Here is a 22,802-nt window from a genome sequence, read left to right on the forward strand (position 1 = left end):
GTCTGCTAGTGGGACGCTGGCTTCAGGATAGTTGCTAGTAAAGGGCGTGAGCGTTCTGATTGCGAATATGTCAGATTTCAAATTGTGTACTTCAGGACAAGGCAACTACCATTGAGATGAATGGGAATGTCAATGAATAGTGTTCTCCAGGTATTACAGACCTCTTTGGCTCAAACAAACAGATTGCAATTCCCTTTGGTTACGCTAATGGTACAAAAATTACACTTCACCTTGAAACAGTTGCATTACTTAGAGATACTGAGCTCACCTAAAGCCTTTCAGGTCCATCTCTGTTGCTACAGGAAACACTTTATCAACAGTGCACTCCTCAATATCAACAGCCAGCCATGAACTGCACAGGAAGTGCCACTTCTGATCAGTCTGCATGTCTTGTACCATTACTGTGTTTACATACCTGACAATTAAACCAAATTTTGTCAAGCACATGTTAGATTCAAACCTATAATCTTTATGTACATTAAAGGGAAAAAATAGTTGAGGGTGAGCTAACAATTTTATGTTTTAAGAATGTTTTCCTATCGTTCGCATTAGGTTGTGAAAACAATATTTATAAGTTCTGGGAATGTACAAAATGTCCAGTATTTATTTAATTTTTTACAAAAAAATTTTCTCACAATGTAATAAAGTTTAAAGAATGTTCCACTAATGATGTATGAATATCGTTAAAATGCTAAAGGATGTGGCTAAAACAAGAAAGAATGTTCAAAACATTGAAAGAATGTTCTATTAACATTACTGCAAGAACATTTGTTCAGAACTTTTAGAAAAATGTTAGCCAAAGTTCTGAGAACATTCCCTGTTAGCTTTGACATATATTTAAATTTTTCGGTGATCCCTTTTACACCAGTTTACCAAGCAGGATGATCCCCTGTGTTGTCATGCCACAGTCTAATGCTCTGCAGCTCTCCCAGTGAGTAGGGTGTGGTCAGCAAGAACAAGTCCACTCCCCCCCTTTCAAACACTGGCTTTTCAGGGTCATTCAAATGATGGGGTGCACTCTCTCCCTCTGTACCTTGAAGAGTCACTATCACCTGTAGTGGCAATGGCATTGCAGAGTTACATGTAACAGCACATGATTAGAATTCCTGAAGAAGGGTGTACACTAATACAGGGGTTTTCAAACAAGGAGCTGCAAGGGGGTAACGGGGTGTGCAGAAAATTAGAAAGAAAATCAAAAGATTTTACAAAATGTATAACTGATTATAAATGTATACTTTTATATAACTATTTATATAACTATTTTTCACATACAATTTTAAAAATCTGTTTTGGCTTATGTGTAATAAAAAAAAAAAAAATATATATATATATATATATATATATATATATATATATATATATATATATATATATATATATATATATATATATATATATATATAATTTTTATTTATTTATTTATTTTCAGAAACAACACTCTTAATATTACTATTTTCCCTAAGAGAGTATAAATGGGTAGGTTTACATAAAAATGTATTATGTAGCTGCCTTTATTTTCTAGGAAGGGGGTCTCTTGAAAGTGAAACATAATATTTGGGGGTCCTTGGCATTAAAAAGTTTGAAAATCCCTGCACTTATTTATACATGTGCTAACCTGTGATGAGGTGGATGATCCAATTCGATGCCCAGTGCTGATCTTCAGCAAGTAACGGTACTCTGCAAGGGGATCATTGTCCTCTAGAACTGTAACTTTGACCTTTTGAGAGAAAAAAAAACAGCAGATTTCTAATGACAAATATATTTCAGCTGACAACTGTAGAGCTTTAAAACAGTGGTTCTCAACAGGCTTTACTTTAGGATGAGGGCCCAGATTTTTATTAGACATCAAGCAGCCAACCCAACACAATGCTGAAATTTTTTTATCATAAAAAAGAGCAAAAAAATGGAAGTTTAATGTTTTTATGCTTTCAGTCGCTAATAATTAACCACACAAAACTATGTTTATCCTTGTTACAAGTGAATACATTAGTCTGGGTCATATTTTATTTTACTTTGTGTAGTTTTGTTGATTGATTTTTTTTGGATAAGGGCATGCCACACAACCTGTCCATGTTTGCACCTGCCTACAGTAATTTGGCTAGTTTCTGCCAAGGGACCAGATGAATTTGCGCCAAAATGCCACGGAGTTTGACTGGACACGCAGCCTTTAATGTCAACTACAAAAGAAATTAAAAGCATTTTCTCATCCCTTTAAAAAGTTGATATGCCTATTTATTTATGCTTTTCTATCCTTACTATACACAATTACATGGGTAGTTGCATTTTTTTATTTGCACTTAGTAGGCCTATTGTTTTTACCTGCCCCAGAATAGACCTGAGAAAACCAGCTAAATTAGACAGACCTTGGCTTTGTCTTGTAGGTCCTTCCTTCGTGCCCATGTTGCTGTCAGGATATACACTAAGAAGATTGCTCCTATAAAGCACACTACCACTGGGTTGTTCGCAAAGTTGGCAAAAAGCTGAGCAGACTGAGACGGATCTACCGTATTGGGCATGACAAAGAAACTGCTCCCAAAAACAGTTAGATGTGTACACAGGCAATGAGTAAAAGCTTCAGTCGTCTTAGGGCCAACCTAAAATAGAGAAATAAAGCACAGAGTGTAATCTCATTAGTTTCATTACTTTTGAGAGCTGTTGAATGTTAAAGGTGCGCTCAGAAATTTCTTTCCTCATTAACATTTTTTTACTCCTAAAAATATCATTAGTAATTTTGAATTGTATAAAATTATGAGCACTAACATGAGATGAAGGCTCCACAATGTAACCTTATAAAAGCTGTTTTATTCTTCATGGAGGGGGTCCCCTCATGGGGGTTGCCATGTTGAGACGACATACTACTACTACATACCAAATACTACTCGCTTAATCTCAGTAACCACCCTGTTATAGGCACTTTTGCTCATGGATTTTTCATTTCAACTTGTTCTGAACAGAAACGGTATTTTTTCGTTCTGGTTCCAGCATTCCGTAGCCTTCTTTCCAAATGGTAATCGGTTAGAACGAAATAAAAGAAGGGTTAGTAATGTTCTTTTTAAAATGACAGTATTTTCAGGATAGAAATCATAGCAAACATAGTCTACAGTAGCCAATGTAAAGTCTTTTCATCTTTTCAATAAATGTATTCTTTATATTTAATATATCATAAAAAAAAGTTCAAATATTCATTTGGCCATCTAAAATTAATTAATAGTCTAAATCTCCTGCATGCACGCACACACTTCGTGGACGCGTTCGGACTTTTTGCGGGCTGAATGATTATTTTATAAAAAAAATTTACATTGGTTATTAATCTAGCGGTGTGCTTCAGAATCAAACTGCATGCTTATGTTCTACTAAAAAGAGAAAAGCCTAATTTTTTGAGGCAACAGGACGTGGTGTTTTTCAGAACATTGACTGTGATAAACCCTTTGGTTTTTGGTTTCATTAAAAAATTATCAGAACAAAATTAACCGGTTATTAACTACTTATATGCTACTACATCCAGGCCCCTAGGTGTCAGTGTAGCCTAAATCCAAGATTAAATATTTGAAAAATTAATGAGCGCACCTTTGAAATCTGTTATTTTGAATGTAATCTTGACCAACTGTTTTGGAGATTTCGGTCTTTCCCCATTTAAGTAGATAGGAGGTGTACTTGCATGACAGATAACAGTGCCCGGAGGCATTATGAATATGGCCGCTGAGTGACTTGACTTTGGTGCAACATCTTTGTCTTTTTTAATTGAAAAAATTATGGAGCTCACCCTACAGCCACTGTCCCTCCAGTTGGACGCAGAGGTCTCCGCCCTGAAAGTGCACCGAGCACCAATGGATGTAATCGTTACTGAGGCATTTACAGACTTTACACCGGCAGCAACAATAGGCCTTATCAGAAGGTAGTAATCGCCTGTGTTTAATGCTGTTTCTCTGGGGCTCACTATCCATGTGTACCTTTCCTCTGACAAAAAGATGAAAAGTTTTTGTAACCTTTTCCATTGTTAAAGTAATAGTTTACCCAAAAATTACTTCGATTTTGTTATGTTCATCACGCAAAGTGCGTGAATAGCTTCAGAAGACCTTTAATGCATATGGATTGCTTATTCTGTGGTTTTATGGTGTTTTAGTGTTTTTAGGACCTTGACAGACCGGAGTCACTATTCATTTCTATCCTTTTATGTTCAACAAAAGGAAGAAAATCATACGGGTTTGGAGCGGCATTAAGGTGAGTAAAAAATGACAAGATTTTCATTTTTGGGAACTATTCCTTTAACAACAAATCATTGTGTTATTTCAAGCATTAGCAAATGATTCACCTTGTGTATTCCCTTCTTGAGGAAGTATAACTTTAGCTGCATAGTTTTCAGTAGTAGGATAAACCTGATAACCTAGTAATACCAGTAGATTTAAATCTTCAGTGGGGTCTAACTTAAAAACCAGATTTATGTTGGGAGTTGCCACATTGATGATCATTGTGCTGTAGTTTCTCAGATCGAGAACCGTGCTGTTCGCTCCTTTATCCAGCCTTGGTATGAAGATCTGTTGATTGAGCAGAGTGGAATTTCATCAGGGCCCAGTGCATTAAAAAAAAACCTCTTCACTATTTAAAGGGATATTCACCCAAAAAGTCTGCTTAACATTTCCTTTTGTATTCCAGAGAAGAAAGTTATATGGGTTTGGAATAACATGAGGATGAGTAAATGTTGAAAGAGTTTACATTTTTGGATAATCTACCCCTATAACTCTCATGTTCTGTTTATGGCCTGAGAGACACCAAGACCCTTTAAATAAAATAATACAAAAACATACTTAACATTGATGTATCAGGATGATACTTCATGACTTTCCATAATCTTCTGAGAACTCATCATAAACAACATTTCTAATTCATAACATGCTTTGTACATCCTCCATGAAAAATGTAACATAACATGCAGTTGTAGTATTCAAACATAATGAATTGCAATGAATTTGTACATGCTAAGATTGTCAGATTGGTGAGTTTATTTTTCTTTTGAAAGAGATGTAAGTTTTTTATTGTAAAAATACTTTTTATACCTGTTTAAAACAGTTATTAATATTTTATTCTTATTATTGTATTATTGTTATATTTGCAATTCAGTTTGGCAGTACCAGTGGCACAGATATTACACATCTTTTTTCAAGTTCCTCAGGTTCCTGCAACATAGTTAAAGGGATATTTCACCCAAAAATGAAAATTCTCTCATCATTTACTTACCCTCATGATATCCCAGATGTGTATGACTTTCTTTCTTCACTAGAACACATTTGAAGAAAATTTTAATAATATCTCAGCTCAGTAGGTCCTTAAAATGCAAGTGGATGGTGGTCTGATTTTGAAGCTCCACAAATCACAGACAGTCAGCATAAACGTCATCCATATGACTCCAGTGGTTAAATGAAGGTCTTCTAAAGCGATACGATCACTTTTGGTGCAAAAAAAGATCAATATTGAAGTATATTTACTTTTTAACTCTAAATTATTGCTTCCGGAGAGGGTGGAGTCCAAGCGGTCTCTCGTGTGACGTATTCGCGTTGCCACGATACCAACGTAATCTAACATTCTCCACTCGGTTGAGACATCCAGGATGAGCACACAAACACACCATTGTGAGTAAAGAAACAGATCAATGCAGATATAAACCAATTCCAACCAAGAGATTGTACAGCATTCTTCCTTTTCACTTGTAAACAGCGCTGCTCTTCCGGCTGTGTCGCACGTGCGTCAGTTCTCACGTGTCTCACGTGCCAACACGACTGCGTCACACGCGCGTACCACTGCAGAACGGAAGCATGATTTAGAGTTAAAAAAGTACTTATATATTTATCTTTTTCGCACCAAAAGTGATTATGTTGCATTAGAAGACATTAATTGAACAGCTGGTGTTGTATGGATGATGTTTATGCTGACTGTCTGTGATTTTTGGAGCTTCAAAGAGAAATCACCATTCACTTGCATTTTAAGGACCTACTGAGCTGAGATATTTTTCTAATTTTCTTCAAATGTGTTCTTGTGAAGAAAAAAAGTAATAGACATCTGGGATATCATGATGGTGAGTAAATAATAAGAGAATTTACATTTTTGGGTGAACTATCCCTTAATGTCAATGCAGTACAGGTCATTAAGCATCTTACCTCTATCTCCTCAGTGAGGTCTGCCACTGGAATGTCCGAGCCATTTCTGGCGAGGGAAAATCCTGTTATGACACTATTAACATTTTCATCTTCAATCCATGGGTTAATATAAAAATTGGATTGCTGTAATAAGAAGAGGACATATATGCATAATGTATTATGGAATACATTAATTAATGTGTATAATGTGTAAGGAAAGAATCCCTAGTAATGATATTGGTACAACATCAAATAAACTATATATTATTTCTTTACTCATGGTGTTCCAAACCTGTATTACCTTTTTATCTTCTCTGGAATACAAAAGGAGATGCTAGGCAGAATGACAGCCTCAGTCACCATTTACTTTACCTTATTCACAGTAGCACCATCTTTAACAGGAATTAAAATGAGGCTGTGAGGGATGGACTTACCATCTCTTTAATGACATTCACGGAACAAAGCTGTATAAAGCTCCTAGATCACATCTGATTTATCACAACTCATGTTGTCTGGATTTTTTGGTCTACTGAATGTTCTTGGAAAGATGTTTTTTCAATGTTTTGTCAGCAGAATGATCCAATAACACTATAAATTACAGTACAGCTAATTAAAGAGACTGTACGTATACCTCACAGCCTCAATGTCATTCCTGTCAAATATGGCACTGCTATAAATAAGGTCTATGGTGACTGAGACTACCATTCAGTCTAATATTTCCTTTTGTATGCAATGGAAGAAAGACACTCTTATGGGTTTGGAACAACATGAAGGCAAGTTAATGATGACAGAATATTCATTTGTGAGTGAATTATCCCTTAACCAAACTGGCAACAAATCTTTTTATTAGATTGGCACTAGATGGCACTTTCCATGAATAGGGTACAGAATATGGCCTTTTAAGTCATTTTTGTTTTCAAGAAACAATCAGTGAAAGCAATGTTTAATCTTCGAAAAATGTTGATTGTCAAACTTAGGAGGCTGTTTTATTTTCCATTTATGTTATATGAGGTTTGTAATTTTTGCAACCCTGTTTAAAAATTTGGGACATCATTAAAATACAGTTTAAAATCCTGATTAGTGTGATTTTTGTTATTTTCTAGCATGTTTTTTTTTTTTTTTTTATCTCTACGGCTGCATGGGTAACAGGGTTGCAAATTTAGTTATTGTAGTTACTACATATTGTAGTTACATATAATAAAGTGGTTACAGACATGTGATGTGTTTAAAACTAGCTACAGTAGGTTCAAGCTAGGTTAATTGTATGTTAGGTAGAAGTTTATCTAACATATCTAATTGTTCTTTTTTTTTTTCATATCTAATAGTTTTTCATTTCTAATACAGCAAAAACACGGATCTTTGCCTCCAATGCTTTAAAATAAAATGAGATAAAATTAGTCATGGGACACAAACTTGTGCCCAATTAATGGAAAGGGTTAGATACATTATTTAGTTTGATAACCTTTTCTGACTAAAAGTCACTTACTCTCACATCCACTGGCTCATTCACAGGCAGCACATCAGGGCCCAGATTTGGAAGACTGAAGGTGGATGAACTGACATTCTGGATGTTAAAGTACTGTGTATGGACATTACCTGGAGACACTCTAGCCGAGAAAAATCAAAATAAACACACACACACACACACACACACACACACACACACACACACACACACACACACACACACACACACACACTTTGTCAATATTCAGTTGTATTTCCATTAATTGCAGTGCTGTATTCTGATTGCCTTACCTGTAGGCAGAAACACTGATATGATTGGAGTTTATAATGACTGGCTCCTCATCTGGCCCTTTATTACTTAGCAAGAATTTTTGCACAGACTCCACAGCACTGAACATATAATCTGCGATTTCTTCCTGAAAGGCAATAAGAACTCATCAGGCCATATGGGTTTAGAACAACATGAGTGTGAGCAAATAATTATAGAATTCAAATTTTTTGGATGAACTATCCCTTTAAATCTTAAGGATGGTAATTGTTAGAGAAAAAAGATTGTGGAAAGTTAACTAGGAAGTCATACAGTCTTGATACAAAGTTGAATTTTGCTTAAAAAAGGCAACATTTCTAAAAAAAGTAGGTTGTTTTTAAAGGTGCACTCAGTAATTTTTTTGAAGTATGTCAAAGTGACTTACACTGGCTTACACTGACACCTAGTGGCCTGGATGCTGCATAATTCAAATACAGTATTTTTCAGTTACCAGTGCCATTGTGGAAATTCACTGTGCACAGGGTTGGGAATCGTAAGGAATTTTACGGTTCCGATCCCTCTTAACGATTCTGATTTCTTAACTACGGTGCCGTGAAGTGCAAAACAACAAATCTAAAAACACAACGGCAAATAACAATTCAGAAACACAACAGAAACAAACAAAGGAGCAAATCAGAAAATACCACAGCGAATCCGGAAACAAAACAACAAGGTAGAAAACACAACAGCAAATCAGAAAACACAACAGCAATTCAGTCGAAACGGAAAAGGTTGGTACCATAGCTTCTCACCTTATTGGCTGTGTGAATGCGACCTAGTACTTTCTTTAAGATTGGTTCACTGATTATATCAAAATCCATGCCAAAAAGTCACTGACCAAAAAACGAAATCATTTGGAGTGTTTTTTCTCTCGGGAAAACAGTAATAGGAAACTTTATTACACAGAGAGTAAAAACAGCGAGTGGGAAAAGTTAGTTTTAGGTACTACGTTCATCTATTGTCTCATGGTCCCTAACCACATCCTCCACAGTTTTATCAATAAATTCGTTGAGTTAATATGCATTATCAATAAAAATTGCATATCCTTTCTTATATGCTAAAATTAGAACTTTACTGACCCATGACCCATAAAAAAATACATCTTTTATACATTAAAAATATTGCTATTTTTTTTTAAATTATTTATCTTCTTTATCTTAATTATACATTTTGGTTGGTTTATATGTATTTTTTATTTTATTTTTAATAATTTTTATTTATTTTATTTGTTTATTTTTTTCCTTCACCTGTACTTGTCTTTATGACTCAGTGATTGTATTCATATATTGTTTAGAAAAAAATCCTCAGTTTTAGCACCATTTGTGGACTTTTCATACAGTCCCTTACCCAAAACAGGCAAATTTTCCAACTTATATCAATGTTGAATTAGCGATCTGGAACAACTTAATCGTGACACCATCTGACCAGCTAAAATACGAGACAAATCGCGTCTCATATTGATTCGATACGGAATGCAACATTTTATCTTTAATATGGGATGATCCAGTATTTTACAGGACAGTTGGCAACCCTATGTGTATGGGACCGTCTTAAAGTCCACAAACTGTGCTAAAATGTTGGTAGCGTCCAAGCGTTCATTCAGCTTGCATGTTCTAATTTATAAAACACTGTTGTTTAAAAAAAAATTTTAAATCAAAATTATAGGGGCCTGGGAAGCTCAGCGAGTATTGACATTGACTACCACCCCTGGAGTCGCGAGTTCGAATCCAGGGTGTGCTGAGTGATTCCGGCCAGGTCTCCTAAGCAACCAAATCGGCCCGGTTGCTAGGGAGGGTACAGTCACATGGGGTAACCTCCTTGTGGTCGCAATTAGCGGTTCTCGGCAGTTGGCCTCCACATGCTGGGAGTCTCCGCAGCGTCATGCACAACGAGCTACGTGATAAGATGCGTGGACTGACTGTCTCAGAAGCGGAGGCAACTGAGACTTGTCCTCCGCCACCCGGATTGAGGTGAGTAACCGCACCACCACGAGGACCTAGTAAGTAGTGGGACTTGGGCATTCCAAATTGGGGAGAAAAGGAGATAAAAAAGTAACTTAAAAAAATCTAAATTATAAAGGTTCCAGTTGCTGCCAATGGATAGATTTTCCAAGTATATCCAATTATATGGATACAGTGTTCAATTATTTTTGAAAAAACACCACTAAAATTCACCAAGATGTAATTTTTACATTACAGAGGTTATGACAGGCTGCCAGTGGTGTGAATGACTAACATTGTTTTTTTTTTTTTTTTTTTTTTTTTTTATAAAAAAAAAAAAAACATTGAATACTGTATATGTATAATTCCACATCCTGGGAAAATCTCACCTAGAGTAAATCAGCATATCTAATAGCAGCCTTCTACAACCTTTACAATATGAAAATAATATCTTGGTAAAAATTCAGCAATTTTTATTTCTAAAATAATCGAACACTGTACTCAAAATTGGACATGCTGGCTTCAAATATAGAACGTGAGCCATCACGTCAGCAGTCTACTGTAACCTTTAGAATGTGAAAATGCTTTTTTAATAACAGTGTTTGTTATGTTAGAATATGCAAGTCAATTGTCAACCTTGCCAAGACAGAACTCCTTGTGATCCCAGCCAACCCATCTGTTGACCACAGACTATTTACAGTATATTGGCTCAACTAAACTAACACCAATCAGAACAGCCCAGAACCTGGGAGTGGTGGTAGATGACCAGCTTAATTTACCGGCACACATCTATCTCATCAACCGCCCGGTCTAGCAGATTCATGCTTTACAACATCAGGAAAATCAGACCTTTTCTATCTGAATATGCTACATAGCTCCTGGTCCAAGCTCTGGTCATTTCATGACTGGACTACTGCAATGTTCTGTTGGCTGGCCTTCCAGCTAACACAATTAATCCACTGCAGATGGTCCAGAATGCAGCAGCGCATCTGGTCTTCAATCAGCCAAAAATGGCTTATGTCAACCCACTCTTTATTTCACTCTACTGGCTACCTGTAGCTGCCCGCATCAATTTTAAGGCTTTGACTCTGGCTTTCAGGACAGCCAGTGGAACCACACACTCTTACTTCAATTCACTTCTTCAGGTCTAAGCTCCAACTCGCTCTCTGTGGTATATGAAAGAGCAACGCCTGGTGGTCCCATCAAAAGGAAGCTTGAAGTCTATTTCATGATTGTTCACTTTCTCTGCTCCTCTGTGATGGAATGAACTTCCAACCTCCACATAATCTGCTGTTACCATCTCAACATTCAAGAACCAGCTCAAAACACATCTGTTTCACGAGCACTTAACCAACCCACACTAATTTCACTTACTACTGCATTTAACCTGCACTTAATGTTAAAAAAAAAATAAAAATAATAATAATCCTTGGCTGTCTCTTTCTTCTGTGCTGGCATTTTTACTAATCCAGCCACTGTGAGAACTTGGCAGTCCTATACTGCAGATGTTGTTAAACTTTGTATGACAAATTGCTTGCTACGTATGTGTCTCATTTCTAAGTCGCTTTGGATAAAAGGGTATGCTAAATGACTAAATGTAAACGTAACTGAATGAACGCTTAGACACCTGCGTTTTAGCGCCATAGATTAACATCATACTTAAAGCTATCTTTTCTTGCTCAATGTTTTTGCTCTCTGTGTTTTAAAATGTCCCATTACTGTTTTACTGAGTGACAAACCACTCACAATTTTCAGTAATTGAGCATTTGGAATGAATTTTGAAATAATTGCGAGTGGGCAGAGAACCAGTCCTAAGGAAAGACTAGGTATTCTCCACACAGCCAATCAGGTGAGAAGCTATTGTACCTACCCTTTCCATTTCGACTGAATTGCTGTTGAGTTTTCTGTCTTGCTGTTGTATTTTCTACCTTTTTGTTTTGTTTCTGGATTTGGTGTTGCATTTTCTGATTTTCTCTTTTGTTTTCGGTATTGCCGTTGTGTTTTATGATTTGTTGTTGTGTTTCTGAATTGTTATTATGTTTTTGGATTTGCCATTGTGTTTTTAGATTTTTTTTATTTATTTATTTTATTTTTAGTTTTTTCACTTCAAAATACTTAACGGTTCCAGTATTCATTCATTCAGCTGTCCATCGTGTCCGATGAAGTCATCCTGTGAATCTGTTTCCTCCACAAATTTCTGTCTTTGGCGAGAGTTTGCCAGCTGTTGAGAGGAATCTGTTTTGCTTTTAGGTTTCGTTTGATGGTGTCTTTGTAATGCAGTTTAGGTCCGCCTCTGCTGTGAAACCCTTCTTGAAGTTGTGAGTACAGGATTAGTTTGGGTAGTCGGTGGCCATCTAGCCGGATGACATGACCAGTCCATCGCAGATTTAGCTGGGCAAGGAGTTCATACATGCTTGGTAAAGTTGCACGCTCCAGGATGGAGTTGTTTGGTATGTGTTGCCACCATTTGATGTTCATTATCTGCTGGAGCTGCCTCATCATATAAGCATTTAGCTTGTGATCAGCATCCCTGTATACAGTCCAGGATTCGGCCCCATAGAGAAGTGTTGGGAGCACAATGGCCCAATATACTGTACATTTTGTTCTCAAGGTGAGGTGTCTGTTCTGCCAGACCCTGTCCTTTAGTCTTCCAAAGGTTGCTGAGGCTTTTGATTTCCATAATTCCAGCTCTGCATCCATTTTGTTGTCACAGCTGACAGTGGAGCCGAGGTACCTAAACTGGTGCACTTGCGTGAGGTCTTCTCCATCTATTTGAATTTGGCTGCCCATGTCATTTGAGCCAGGAGGTGCTTGGTACATCATTTCTGTCTTCTTGATATTGATCTTCAGACCAAAGGCTCTGGCTGCCCTTATGAAATGAAAGATGATATCCTCTGCATCTCTGTGAGTATGGGCTACAAATGCGGTATCGTCAGCGAGCATGAGTTCACGTACTACTACTGTCCTGGTTTTTGTGGCTGCTTTGAGCTGATTCCCTTTAAGCAAGTCTGCACCTGTTCTTGTCTGTATGCGCACACCCTCTTCATGGCCTTTGAAAGCATGGGCCAGGACAGCAGAGAGAAATATCGAAAAGAGTGTCGGGGCGAGCACACAGCCCTGCTTCACACCATTGTTGACTTCAAATGGGTCTGAGGTCTCTCCCTTCATGTTGACTAAGGCTTTCATTCCAGAGTGTAAGGCAGCGATAAGGTCGGTGAAGTGTTTGGGGTAGCCAGCTCTCCGGAGGACTTTCCAGAGAGCATCTCTATTGACAGTGTCGAACACCTTCGTGAAATCCACAAAGACCATGTAAAGTGGCATATTTTGTTCTATAAATTTTTCCTGTAATTGCTTGAGGGAAAATATCATGTCTACTGTGCCTCTACCAGAGCGGAAGCCACACTGGGCCTCGGGCAGCAGGGTGTCTGCGTATGAGGACAGTCTGTTTAGAAGGACACACGCGAAAACCTTTCCTGGTATAGAAAGAAGTGATATACTGTGATAATTGCCGCACAATCATCTATCACCCTTTTTAAAGATTGTCACCAATCTGGCGTCCTTCCAGTCCTGTGGAACTTTAGCATGGATCCACGCTTCCTTGATGATGGTATAGAGTGCTTCTGTCATTTTTTGTCCTCCATGCTTGATTACCTTGGAGTGGAGTCCATCTGCACCGGGAGATTTGCCATCACTCAGTATATTGATGGCCTCCAAGACTTCGGCTTGGTCGGGACATTCATCCATCCAATGTTGAATTGGAGACTACGGGATGCTGTCAATGACATCGTGGCTTACAGAGGTGCTTTCATTGAGGAGGATGTTGAAATGCTCTGCCCATCTGTTGAGCATGTCCCGCTTCTCAGTGAGCAGCGTTTGGTTGTCATTTGCCAGCAGTTGGTCAGGTACCAGTTGGTTTGGTAAAAACCTTTTGTGTCATTCCTATCAGCATGCTCCTGAAGCTCTACTGCTTTAGCTGTCCACCACTGGTTCTTTAGTTCCCTGCACCTTTGTTGGAGTTTCTTGTGGGCATTCCTGTATTTTGTCTTGTTTGAGGGTGTGTTCCGATTCAGAAGATTGACTCGAGCTGTGTTCGTAATGGCTATGAGTGCAGCCAGTTCTTTGTCGTTCTCATCGAACCAGTCTTCATGTTTCCTGGTGGCAACGCCCAATGTTGTCTTAGATGCTTCGTAGACAGCAGACTTGAAGGCGTCCCACCATGCTTCCACAGATCCAGACGGGACAAATGCTTCATGCAGTTGCGGCGTGTGTTGCTGCATTTGAGCTTTATGACATTTAGTCTTTGGGTTTTTGGTTTTGTTTTCTTCATTTTCTTTCGCACCCTCAGCTTAGTGGTTGACTTGATCAGCATGTGATCAGTGCTGCAGTTTGCACCTCTCATTGCTCTGGTGTCAAGAATGTCGGCCAGGTCGTGCTGGCGAGTGATGATATAGTCTATGGGGTGCATCCATGAGGATTTATGAGCAGGTCTGTGTTTGAAGCATGTGTTTGTGATAGCTAGCTCATGTTCCATATACAGGGAGAGCAGGAGCTCTCTATTCAGTTGGTTTGGCCACATCCAAATTTTCCTAAGACCTTCGGCTAGGTGGTGTGATTTTGCCCCACTCAAGCATTGAAATCCCCCATGAGGAGGATTTTGTCAGAGTTAGGTATGGTTCTTAGTGTTTGGCTGAGCTTGTCATAGAATCTGCTGATGGATTCTTGGCTGTTGGTCATTGTTGGGGCATAGATAGCTATTAATGTACAATATCGGCTGTTGGTTAGAGGCAGTCTCAGTGTGATCATTCTGTCATTTACTGGTTTCGGCTCCTCTGTCAGTCTTGGCACAAGGTCATTTCTGACAGCCAGGGCCACTCCCGACTCAGCCCTGTCTCCAGAGAGCTTGCCACTCCAGAAGATGGTGTATCTGGCTTCCTCTTGGATGCTGCCGGTCTCAGAAAATCTGACCTCGCTGAGTGCTGCTATGTCAATTTTGTATTTAGCAAGTTCATGCGATATGATTGCACTTCTGCGTTCTGGTCTTTCACTGTCTTGTCTGTTAGTTGGGTGGACCTTTTTATCCTGGGCGACGTCCTGCCAGTATGGGTATTTATTGGAGTTCATGATTCATAGGCTTGCACGCAAGACTTTAAGGATACACTGATTTTTGCCAGATGTCAGAGTAGACCACTCCACCACTGGTTGCATATTGATCTGGCAAAGGGATCCAGGATGAGATCAGCAATGTAGTGGTCACAGAGACTGGCCGGAGGAGCTGCGGAGTTCGCGAGCACAACCGCCCTTACAGGTTGTCTCTTGGCCTGGCTTTTCTGTCTGGGTGTTTCATCCCATAGCCTTCGGTTTCCATACCTGACCTACAAGGCAGTGGGTTTTCTCGTGGCCCTAGGGGGGGGGCTTAGTGGGTACCCGACCTTGCCCAAGGGTCTCCCACAGGCTAGCGGAGGGAAGGATTGCCCTACTTTCCTTTCGTAGTGAGTACTACGCCGCCACTTAGTTGATTTAGTATTAAGATTCGTCTCAGACGATCAAAACCACATTCAGCCTGATCTTATGAACATTACGTGACCGTGGCAACATTTTTGCTAAATGACATGCTTCGTTACAAGTTTCGCTGCAGTTTCCAGTGAAATGTCCAGCAGGGGGTGGCAAAAGCAAGTGAAATTATGTTGTAATCAGTTGAGGTTTTTAAGGTGAATATAGTTCAGATCTGCTTCCACAATATTTGAATTTAAGTCAAAGCTAAAGAGGTATTTCTTTGCCCTGGCTTATAATAAACCTTAGAGTGTATTGTGTGTTGTTTTGTGTTTCATTTCTGATTGTCATGTCTTCTTGTATACGTGGTTGTACAGCACAGTAGTCAAGTATTGTTGTTTTTATTGTGCTTTATAAATAAAATGATTGATTGATTGATTGATTGAATATTAGATGGCGGTTTTAATGAGTAAAATGTACCTCCCTAACCCAAAACTTTAACCTAAGTCTAACCAAAAGTGTCCTAAAATAAACATGAGTGGTAAACAAAACATACATCCTTTCTCTAAACCAACACCTAAACCTAACCAATAGCAAATGCGACATGGAAATAACATTTTATGAAGCAACCACGTCATTTAGTGTTGCTTCTATAACACTCTCGTCTCACGTGTCAGCTTTCGTGCTTGCTTGACAGGTCTCGAACTGAGGTCTTCCGAGTCCAAAGTCCAGCACTCTATCAGGTGAGCTACCACGCAAGATAATCATATAGGAATAAGGGTGTAAAAGTAGTTTGGTCTGTAGTACGAGCGTTAAAATGTATTGTTTTTCAAATGATATAGCGTTATAGTCAAAGTGTTTCAATATCATAACATAGCAGTGTGTGAGTAGTAGTGCGAAAAGTAAGTGTTTATAAAGTCATAATCAGCCATTGTAGTCATAATTTGTGTTATAGTGAATAAAATGCACAGATGCTGTAGTGAAATGTCACCAGGAAACTGCGACAAAACTTTGAACGCAGTACGTAAAACTCAGTTTGCAAAAATGTAATTATAGCAACGTCAGCCGGAGGTGGTCGAAAATGCATGAGAACACATTGCATGTGCAGTGTAAACTCTGATCCATCCTGAATGATGCATCCCAGACTGCAAATGACTGTCTACTCACCTGTCAATCATCCATTGCGATACAAAGTTTTTTTTTTTAGAAAGTAACATTTTAAAAGGGTTTAAAAAGTGGATAACCATCTGACTGAAAAAATGAAAAAGCACATACAGTACATGCATAAGATGTCACATAACTTCTTCAGTGTGCCTGATATCAACATGCAGTGACACAGATTATGTGAAGTACCAAAATAACTGAGAATTCTGTTTTATCAAAATATCGTTTTTGTGCTTACAGTATATGAAACAAAGTATAATAGAGAGTAAAACTGTGCTATCTTTTTTGCACTTTATTTTTAAGGTTTTGCGAATTGTAAACACACAGTCATACACTGACATAGTGAGTGATGTATGCATGAAATCAGAGACCCTCCCCTCAAAATCTGACCACAAGCAGATTTTACAGGAGATGCATTTAGATGCATGTTACTACTTAGTGTAAACAGTGATGTATTTCACCTGGCCACTTTTGATTGGATCAGCCAAGATGGGTCTTAATACCAGGTATAAACAATACCAAAGACAAATCTCCACAGTGGTGGACAAAAATTAATATAAATATTTCTTGAGAAGTTACCTCTTTTGTCCGCTGAAACGCAGCAAGAACGTGGCTAGAGCACTGAATAATGAGTGTGGCTGCGTCCATTAGCTCAGTAACGTTATACTGAGTCAGATCATTGAAATTGAGGGCGTGACCGATATTTACTAGGATACAACCGGCCTGCAACTGTGAATAAAAAATGTCACATCAGCAGTTATGTGGCAGTATGGTTTGAGCACATACAGTATCAAATGATGTGTTAAGTGTCAGTAATACCTGAGCATTAGTATTCAGTTCTTCCTCCACTTCAACAATGTTCTTCAAAGCATTAGCAACCATCTGAACTTCTATGGATTGCTGGATTGGGTTAGAATTGTTGAAAGCTGCACATATATTTGAAAGCAGTTTTTCTCGCAACTGCAAATCAAAAATGTATTGTAAATTAGTATTCCACATAAAATGAGGTTGCACAAAACTGAATTTTCAACTTGTTCATCATTAAATCAAAATTATGTAAGGTATAATGGACAGACAGCTGGTCATTATCCCAAATTTAATCCAAAAGAGTTTAACGTACACTCCAAAAAAGAACTCTTTGGGTAAACTTGATTCAATCATGGGGTTCCACACATTTAAAATGAGTTCTCTTGAATTAAAATTACCATGTGATTTACACTTAAATACTTCAAGTAGAGGGAATCTAACTGAATTAAACCCAACAAAATGTAACTTGTCAAATTAACTCAAAGTGATATGCTAGCTAGTGACATGAAAAATTAGCATGCTAATTACATGCTAGTGGTAACATTACTGAGTGCAGCTTGGTCACAATGCTATGTTTAGCACAGCAGTTTTTCAGTGGATAAAGCAATACATAAAATACTCAAAATGTATTGGTTCTCAACCAAGGCTCAAGCTCCACACTTCACTGTGATGGTAACCCCTACAAAACTACGATGAATAGTACAACAAAATAACAGATGTTCTTCCAAATCTTGTAAGGCGGGGTGCCAAGGGGTCTGCATTCAGAGGGCAGAACTCCCTGGAGAACAAAGAGACTTTGTGGGAAAAGACACACAGACACTATCACACAATTTACATCTTCACCTAAGATATAACACCCTGCAGAGTGAATGCCTTCCTCACAGCATCCCTCACAACATACAGTATGTCTCTCCTCCTCCACTACCTCCTCCAATCTCTCCTATCTCAAAATCACTCAAAATGACAGTATAAAAATATGTTTTTGTGAATGCCAGGGATTTTAATATTCACGTATGATATAATTTAAAAGGTCTTAGTGCGACTGGTACTATAGTCTCAATCCCACAGCAGTAGACTTGGTCATAACAAAGATTTGGTATTTAGAGAAATTATGTCTCTGCTGTGGAGGTGTGTCTACCAGAGGTCCTCAGTATACTGTAAATTACCACCTCCTGAGTCCCTGAATCTATTCATTCCCACATTACTTTTGTTTACCATTTGGTTTTGATGGTCCAGGTATTTAAGGCAACTTAGTGCATTTTCAGTGGAATTTCCTGTAGCTATAAATTCCCGTAGGGTCAACACTACATACTTGCTGAAGTCAGGTATGGATCTATTACTCTTAAGATTCATCTTTGAGCATTGGATGTTTTGTATTGATTATGTTATTGGCATGATACATATTTACCTGACTAATAAAAGGTTAAACTTGATTCTGTTCTGACTTATTATGAAATTATTGGCTTTAGTAGATAATATTAAGTCCTAGTTGCAGCAGATTTGTGATCAGTGTTAGTACAAACTAATGTCTTCTGGGACCTTAGCTTTCTTACTAACTATTTGGCATTAACTAAGTGTACCAAGAATGTAGGGACTAAATATAACCATTATTTAGAACAACATAATGTTGGTCGACTCGCCTAAATAATGTTAGTCATTACCTCTGATTACTGTTAATTTTGTTCTGGGCAAGAGTATATTGGAAACTGTGGAGACTAATTAAAAGTGACATCTGGTTACGGTAGCGTTGTTCGGACTAACCAGAGAGTATTAGTCACTCCCTCTGGCTGAGAATAGTTACTTTAATTAAGTGTATGCAGACCTAGGGGGACTAAACAAAATTACTATTTAGATAAAAGTACGCAGGGAGCGACTTGTCAGAATAGTATTAGTCGATTACCTCTTTTTGTGAAATGATCACGTGTATCCGGCCGGCATATAGACACAAGTGACTAGGAATCTGAATGAACGAGTGCAATTTAAAAGTTAGAATTAACTAAAAAAATGTATCTAAATTATAAAAAATTATAAAAATGTAAATAAATACTATTAATAACAATCAATAATAATTAGAATCTCAACCTAAATTTGAGGTCTAATACAATTGGAGTCAGATCAATTTAATAATGGAGTCAGATTCAGTCTTAACTAAATCAAATATTTTAAGATGCTAAACCACACGCGCCCGAAAAGACAAACGCGCAGAGACCTTCAACCACTCTACTGGATTCCATCATTGGACTAGCAGTGTGGCCCTTTCAATCTCAACATCACATAAGATTCAAACTAAAAATTAAACACTAACAAGTCTCCCCCTTTATATTCTACTTACACAAAGACATAAAATAACACTTAATTTTAACATTTACTCTCCCTGTTGTGTCCCATGCAAAACATGCTGGGAACTAGAAATCCTCTGCCCAGTTTCAGTTAACCAAACAAAAAATATTCACATTGTCCCCAATGCACATGGATTAAGTAAAGCTGACAAGACACTTTTTTAGTTGAATCAACTTAATTTAAGTCCCCTTGGTTACATCATTTTTTGAGTAATGTGAACATGGTATGATTGAGTAAAACTGACAGTAGTGAAAGCTAATGTTTTTGAGTGTACATTAAGTGTACATGGCTTCTTACCAGATAAAAAAATGTATTATATATTGGTTTGAGTTTAAATTATTTTATTATGAGAGAAGAAACAGGTTGCGGAGTGATACAAGAGACATGAAACTAGCACAGTGTAGGAAATGGGTTGTCAGGGACAGCGGTCAAATACACAGTTTAGTGGTCATTAAGTAAAATTATATGACTGACCAATCAGAACTGAGTATTCTAGACAGCCATGTAATAAGTCTTGGTAAATCTATATTTTTCCACTTTTTTACCTCTTGTGTTATATTTGTTTCTGTCATCTGAAACAACTGGTCTGAAACTCTGGACAGGAGCTGATTGGTAGTGCGGTTTAGCAAGGAAAATGGAATGGTGAAGATCTTAGAATTGTTATCTTTTATGCCTGAACAATACAGAAACAGATGTTAGATTTGCTCTATTCATAGACATAATACAACAGCAAATTTGTATAGTCACAAAATCTCAAATCAACGCACAAATTGCCTCCAAGATGAAGTCCTCCTCGAAAGGTTTAAGCTCTGCAGTTTTAATTGACAACTGTTTGCTATTGTGTTTCTGTAGTTTCAGCTTTATTTGACCAGCTGGGCACTCGTTCAAACCTCCTGTCTAAAAACAGAACAATGTATATGTTGGAATGCAGGTTACAATAGAAATTAGAGTACCTTCTGTAAATAATAATGAAAGTTAGGTGTAAAATGTGTAGAAATGTGTTATAATTGTAAAATAAGAATAAACACTGGTCTGTAAGATGCTTGAATGTGCCTGAATGTACTTACAGCACTTTTTTCTTCCAAATACCAGTCAAGTTTATCACAATTTTGTTTGTCCTTCAATAGAATTTGCACACCAAAAGCCTCTGTTTTACAATTTTGGCAGCTAGGAGGAAAAGCAGATACAGATGTGCCAACACAGCTTTATGAGCATTATGAGCATCACCTTTCTTCACCATCTCCATTCGATACCAATCTTTAAAACCTCAGCAAATTCACCATGCATATGTGTTTCAAGGTTATGGTAAAATATGTAATGAAATGTATCTTACATAGTGTCCACATGGATGCGATTCACTGGTGTAGGAACACATTTCCACTCCACTGGTGAAGGCCCCTTTTGACAGACAGATCATAGTCTAAGAGGCCCAATTTTGGTTATAACTCAATTTTGACAAAACATGTAGTTTCTGTACTGTACTGTACTATGTTTTGCCCTTGTACAGCAGTACCTGGAAAATGACTAGCTTATTAGTAAATAAATAAATACATACATACCGGAACATACATACATAAATATTTACAGGTAACACAGCTGTGAAATTATTAAATAGTGTATGATATGTAAGGGCTAATATACAATCAGTAATTATCGCAAAATACTGTGAACCTTGAAAGTGATCAGGACCCCTTCATCTAAAAATTGTGTTTAAAGTAACAAACAAATAAATCAAATATTTAAAAGTTAGAGAACAGTTCTTCTATCTAAAATAATTAAAAATGTTCAGACTGAAAAATCAATTTAGATTTGATCACCTGAGGTTGATTTCTTTTCACAATTACACCAGAGGCCTCTGCATTATAGAAAAGAATGTATTATTCAATTAAATAGTAATTCAATATATCCATTTTCTAATCTTAAACAAACAGCTCTTTTTCACTAGGACATAAAGCATGAAAATGTGCATAAGTTTATTGCCTTTTAAAGGAATAATTCACCCAAAAATGAAAGTTTTGTCTATATTTACTCACCCTCATGTCATTCCAAGCCCTTTTGCTGTTATTTTGTCCATGGAACACAAAAGGAGAATTTTACAGAATCTTCACACAGGTCTTTTCTTTTCATTAGCAAATCATTCTTTTGAGTAGGCTCTTTTCAATGTTATAGTTTACAAATCAGACTAAAACCATTTTTTTTTTCATGAATTGGAATGATCTGGTTCTCGAGTTCAACTCATTGACTGCAGTTCTCAAGTTAGAAGCTCATGGGCAAGATTATCAGTAAATTATGACTTAAATTTTGGTCTGTTCCTTCATAAATCTGTTGTATGGCTTGAGAAGACTTGGAATATAGCACATAAGTCGTATGGTCTTTAATGGTGCTTTTTTCATTTTTGGGTGAACTATTTAACTACTTTTATATTTTTTTTTAAACTACTTTTACATGAAACTTCAAAAGACGCAATATATTAATTGGCTTCAAGGAACCATGAGACTAACAGAGACACATATTTCTCAATCCTGCAGTCTATAGAAAACAAAACAGCTCTCACTGTCTTTGCAGTGGTATTCCACCAACAGGTAACTTCCCAGTCCAGGACATGGCTCTCCAAAATATGACGTATCTGTCACAGCAAGGCAAAGTTGTCGTCCATTGCATTGCTCTAGGAGGGCAACAAATGTTTTCATTACTATTCATTACTGCACCCAGTAAAAACAACATTATTGGCTACACTAATGGATGGAGAATTTTCCAGAGCTCACCCTATAAGCACTATACGATGCTAAAATACATTGCAGCTGTACACAATCAGAATCATCTACACAAAGAAACCGAATCCTCTGTAAATATTTAACATAACTTCTCAATTCATCTGCCTACCTATGACATTTCTGCAGGTCCATTAGCACTGACATATGAATACACTGGTCTTTTTATAAAGCTCTCTTTATTTTCCTGTATTACATATGTGTAATATTAAACCTCAGCATTGACACAAGCCTTTTATATTAAGGTAAAATAATAATAATACTCACTGAAGCTTTGTTTACATTTTAGACTTCATGTCTGTTAGCTTTGCATTCAATGTCAGTTTAACAACAGCTTGAACTGAGAAAGAGCATCAATTTAAATGCACCACATAAAAGCTCCAAC

The 22,802-nt window shown here is 37.4% G+C and overlaps 1 protein-coding gene across 1 annotated transcript in view; it reads right to left on the reverse strand.

The window, feature by feature from the left end:
• Window positions 1–22,802, reverse strand: part of pkd1l2b (polycystic kidney disease 1 like 2b) — a 38,022-nt gene that overhangs the window by 11,592 nt on the left and 3,628 nt on the right. Inside the window, exons 4-20 of the mRNA XM_051696616.1 lie at window positions 22,201–22,311; window positions 21,464–21,501; window positions 20,980–21,044; window positions 20,714–20,813; window positions 20,414–20,543; window positions 20,192–20,319; window positions 17,319–17,459; window positions 17,079–17,228; window positions 7,890–8,014; window positions 7,618–7,738; window positions 6,153–6,275; window positions 4,313–4,535; window positions 3,764–3,957; window positions 2,364–2,594; window positions 1,616–1,717; window positions 874–1,052; window positions 269–415 (exon numbers count right to left, since the gene is read on the reverse strand). Coding sequence (XP_051552576.1) covers window positions 269–415; window positions 874–1,052; window positions 1,616–1,717; window positions 2,364–2,594; window positions 3,764–3,957; window positions 4,313–4,535; window positions 6,153–6,275; window positions 7,618–7,738; window positions 7,890–8,014; window positions 17,079–17,228; window positions 17,319–17,459; window positions 20,192–20,319; window positions 20,414–20,543; window positions 20,714–20,813; window positions 20,980–21,044; window positions 21,464–21,501; window positions 22,201–22,311 — 2,308 coding nt within the window. The remainder of the gene's footprint in view (window positions 1–268; window positions 416–873; window positions 1,053–1,615; window positions 1,718–2,363; window positions 2,595–3,763; window positions 3,958–4,312; window positions 4,536–6,152; window positions 6,276–7,617; window positions 7,739–7,889; window positions 8,015–17,078; window positions 17,229–17,318; window positions 17,460–20,191; window positions 20,320–20,413; window positions 20,544–20,713; window positions 20,814–20,979; window positions 21,045–21,463; window positions 21,502–22,200; window positions 22,312–22,802) is intronic.

The sequence above is a fragment of the Myxocyprinus asiaticus genome, chromosome 1 (genome assembly GCF_019703515.2).
Source record: "Myxocyprinus asiaticus isolate MX2 ecotype Aquarium Trade chromosome 1, UBuf_Myxa_2, whole genome shotgun sequence".
NCBI lineage: Eukaryota > Metazoa > Chordata > Actinopteri > Cypriniformes > Catostomidae > Myxocyprinus > Myxocyprinus asiaticus.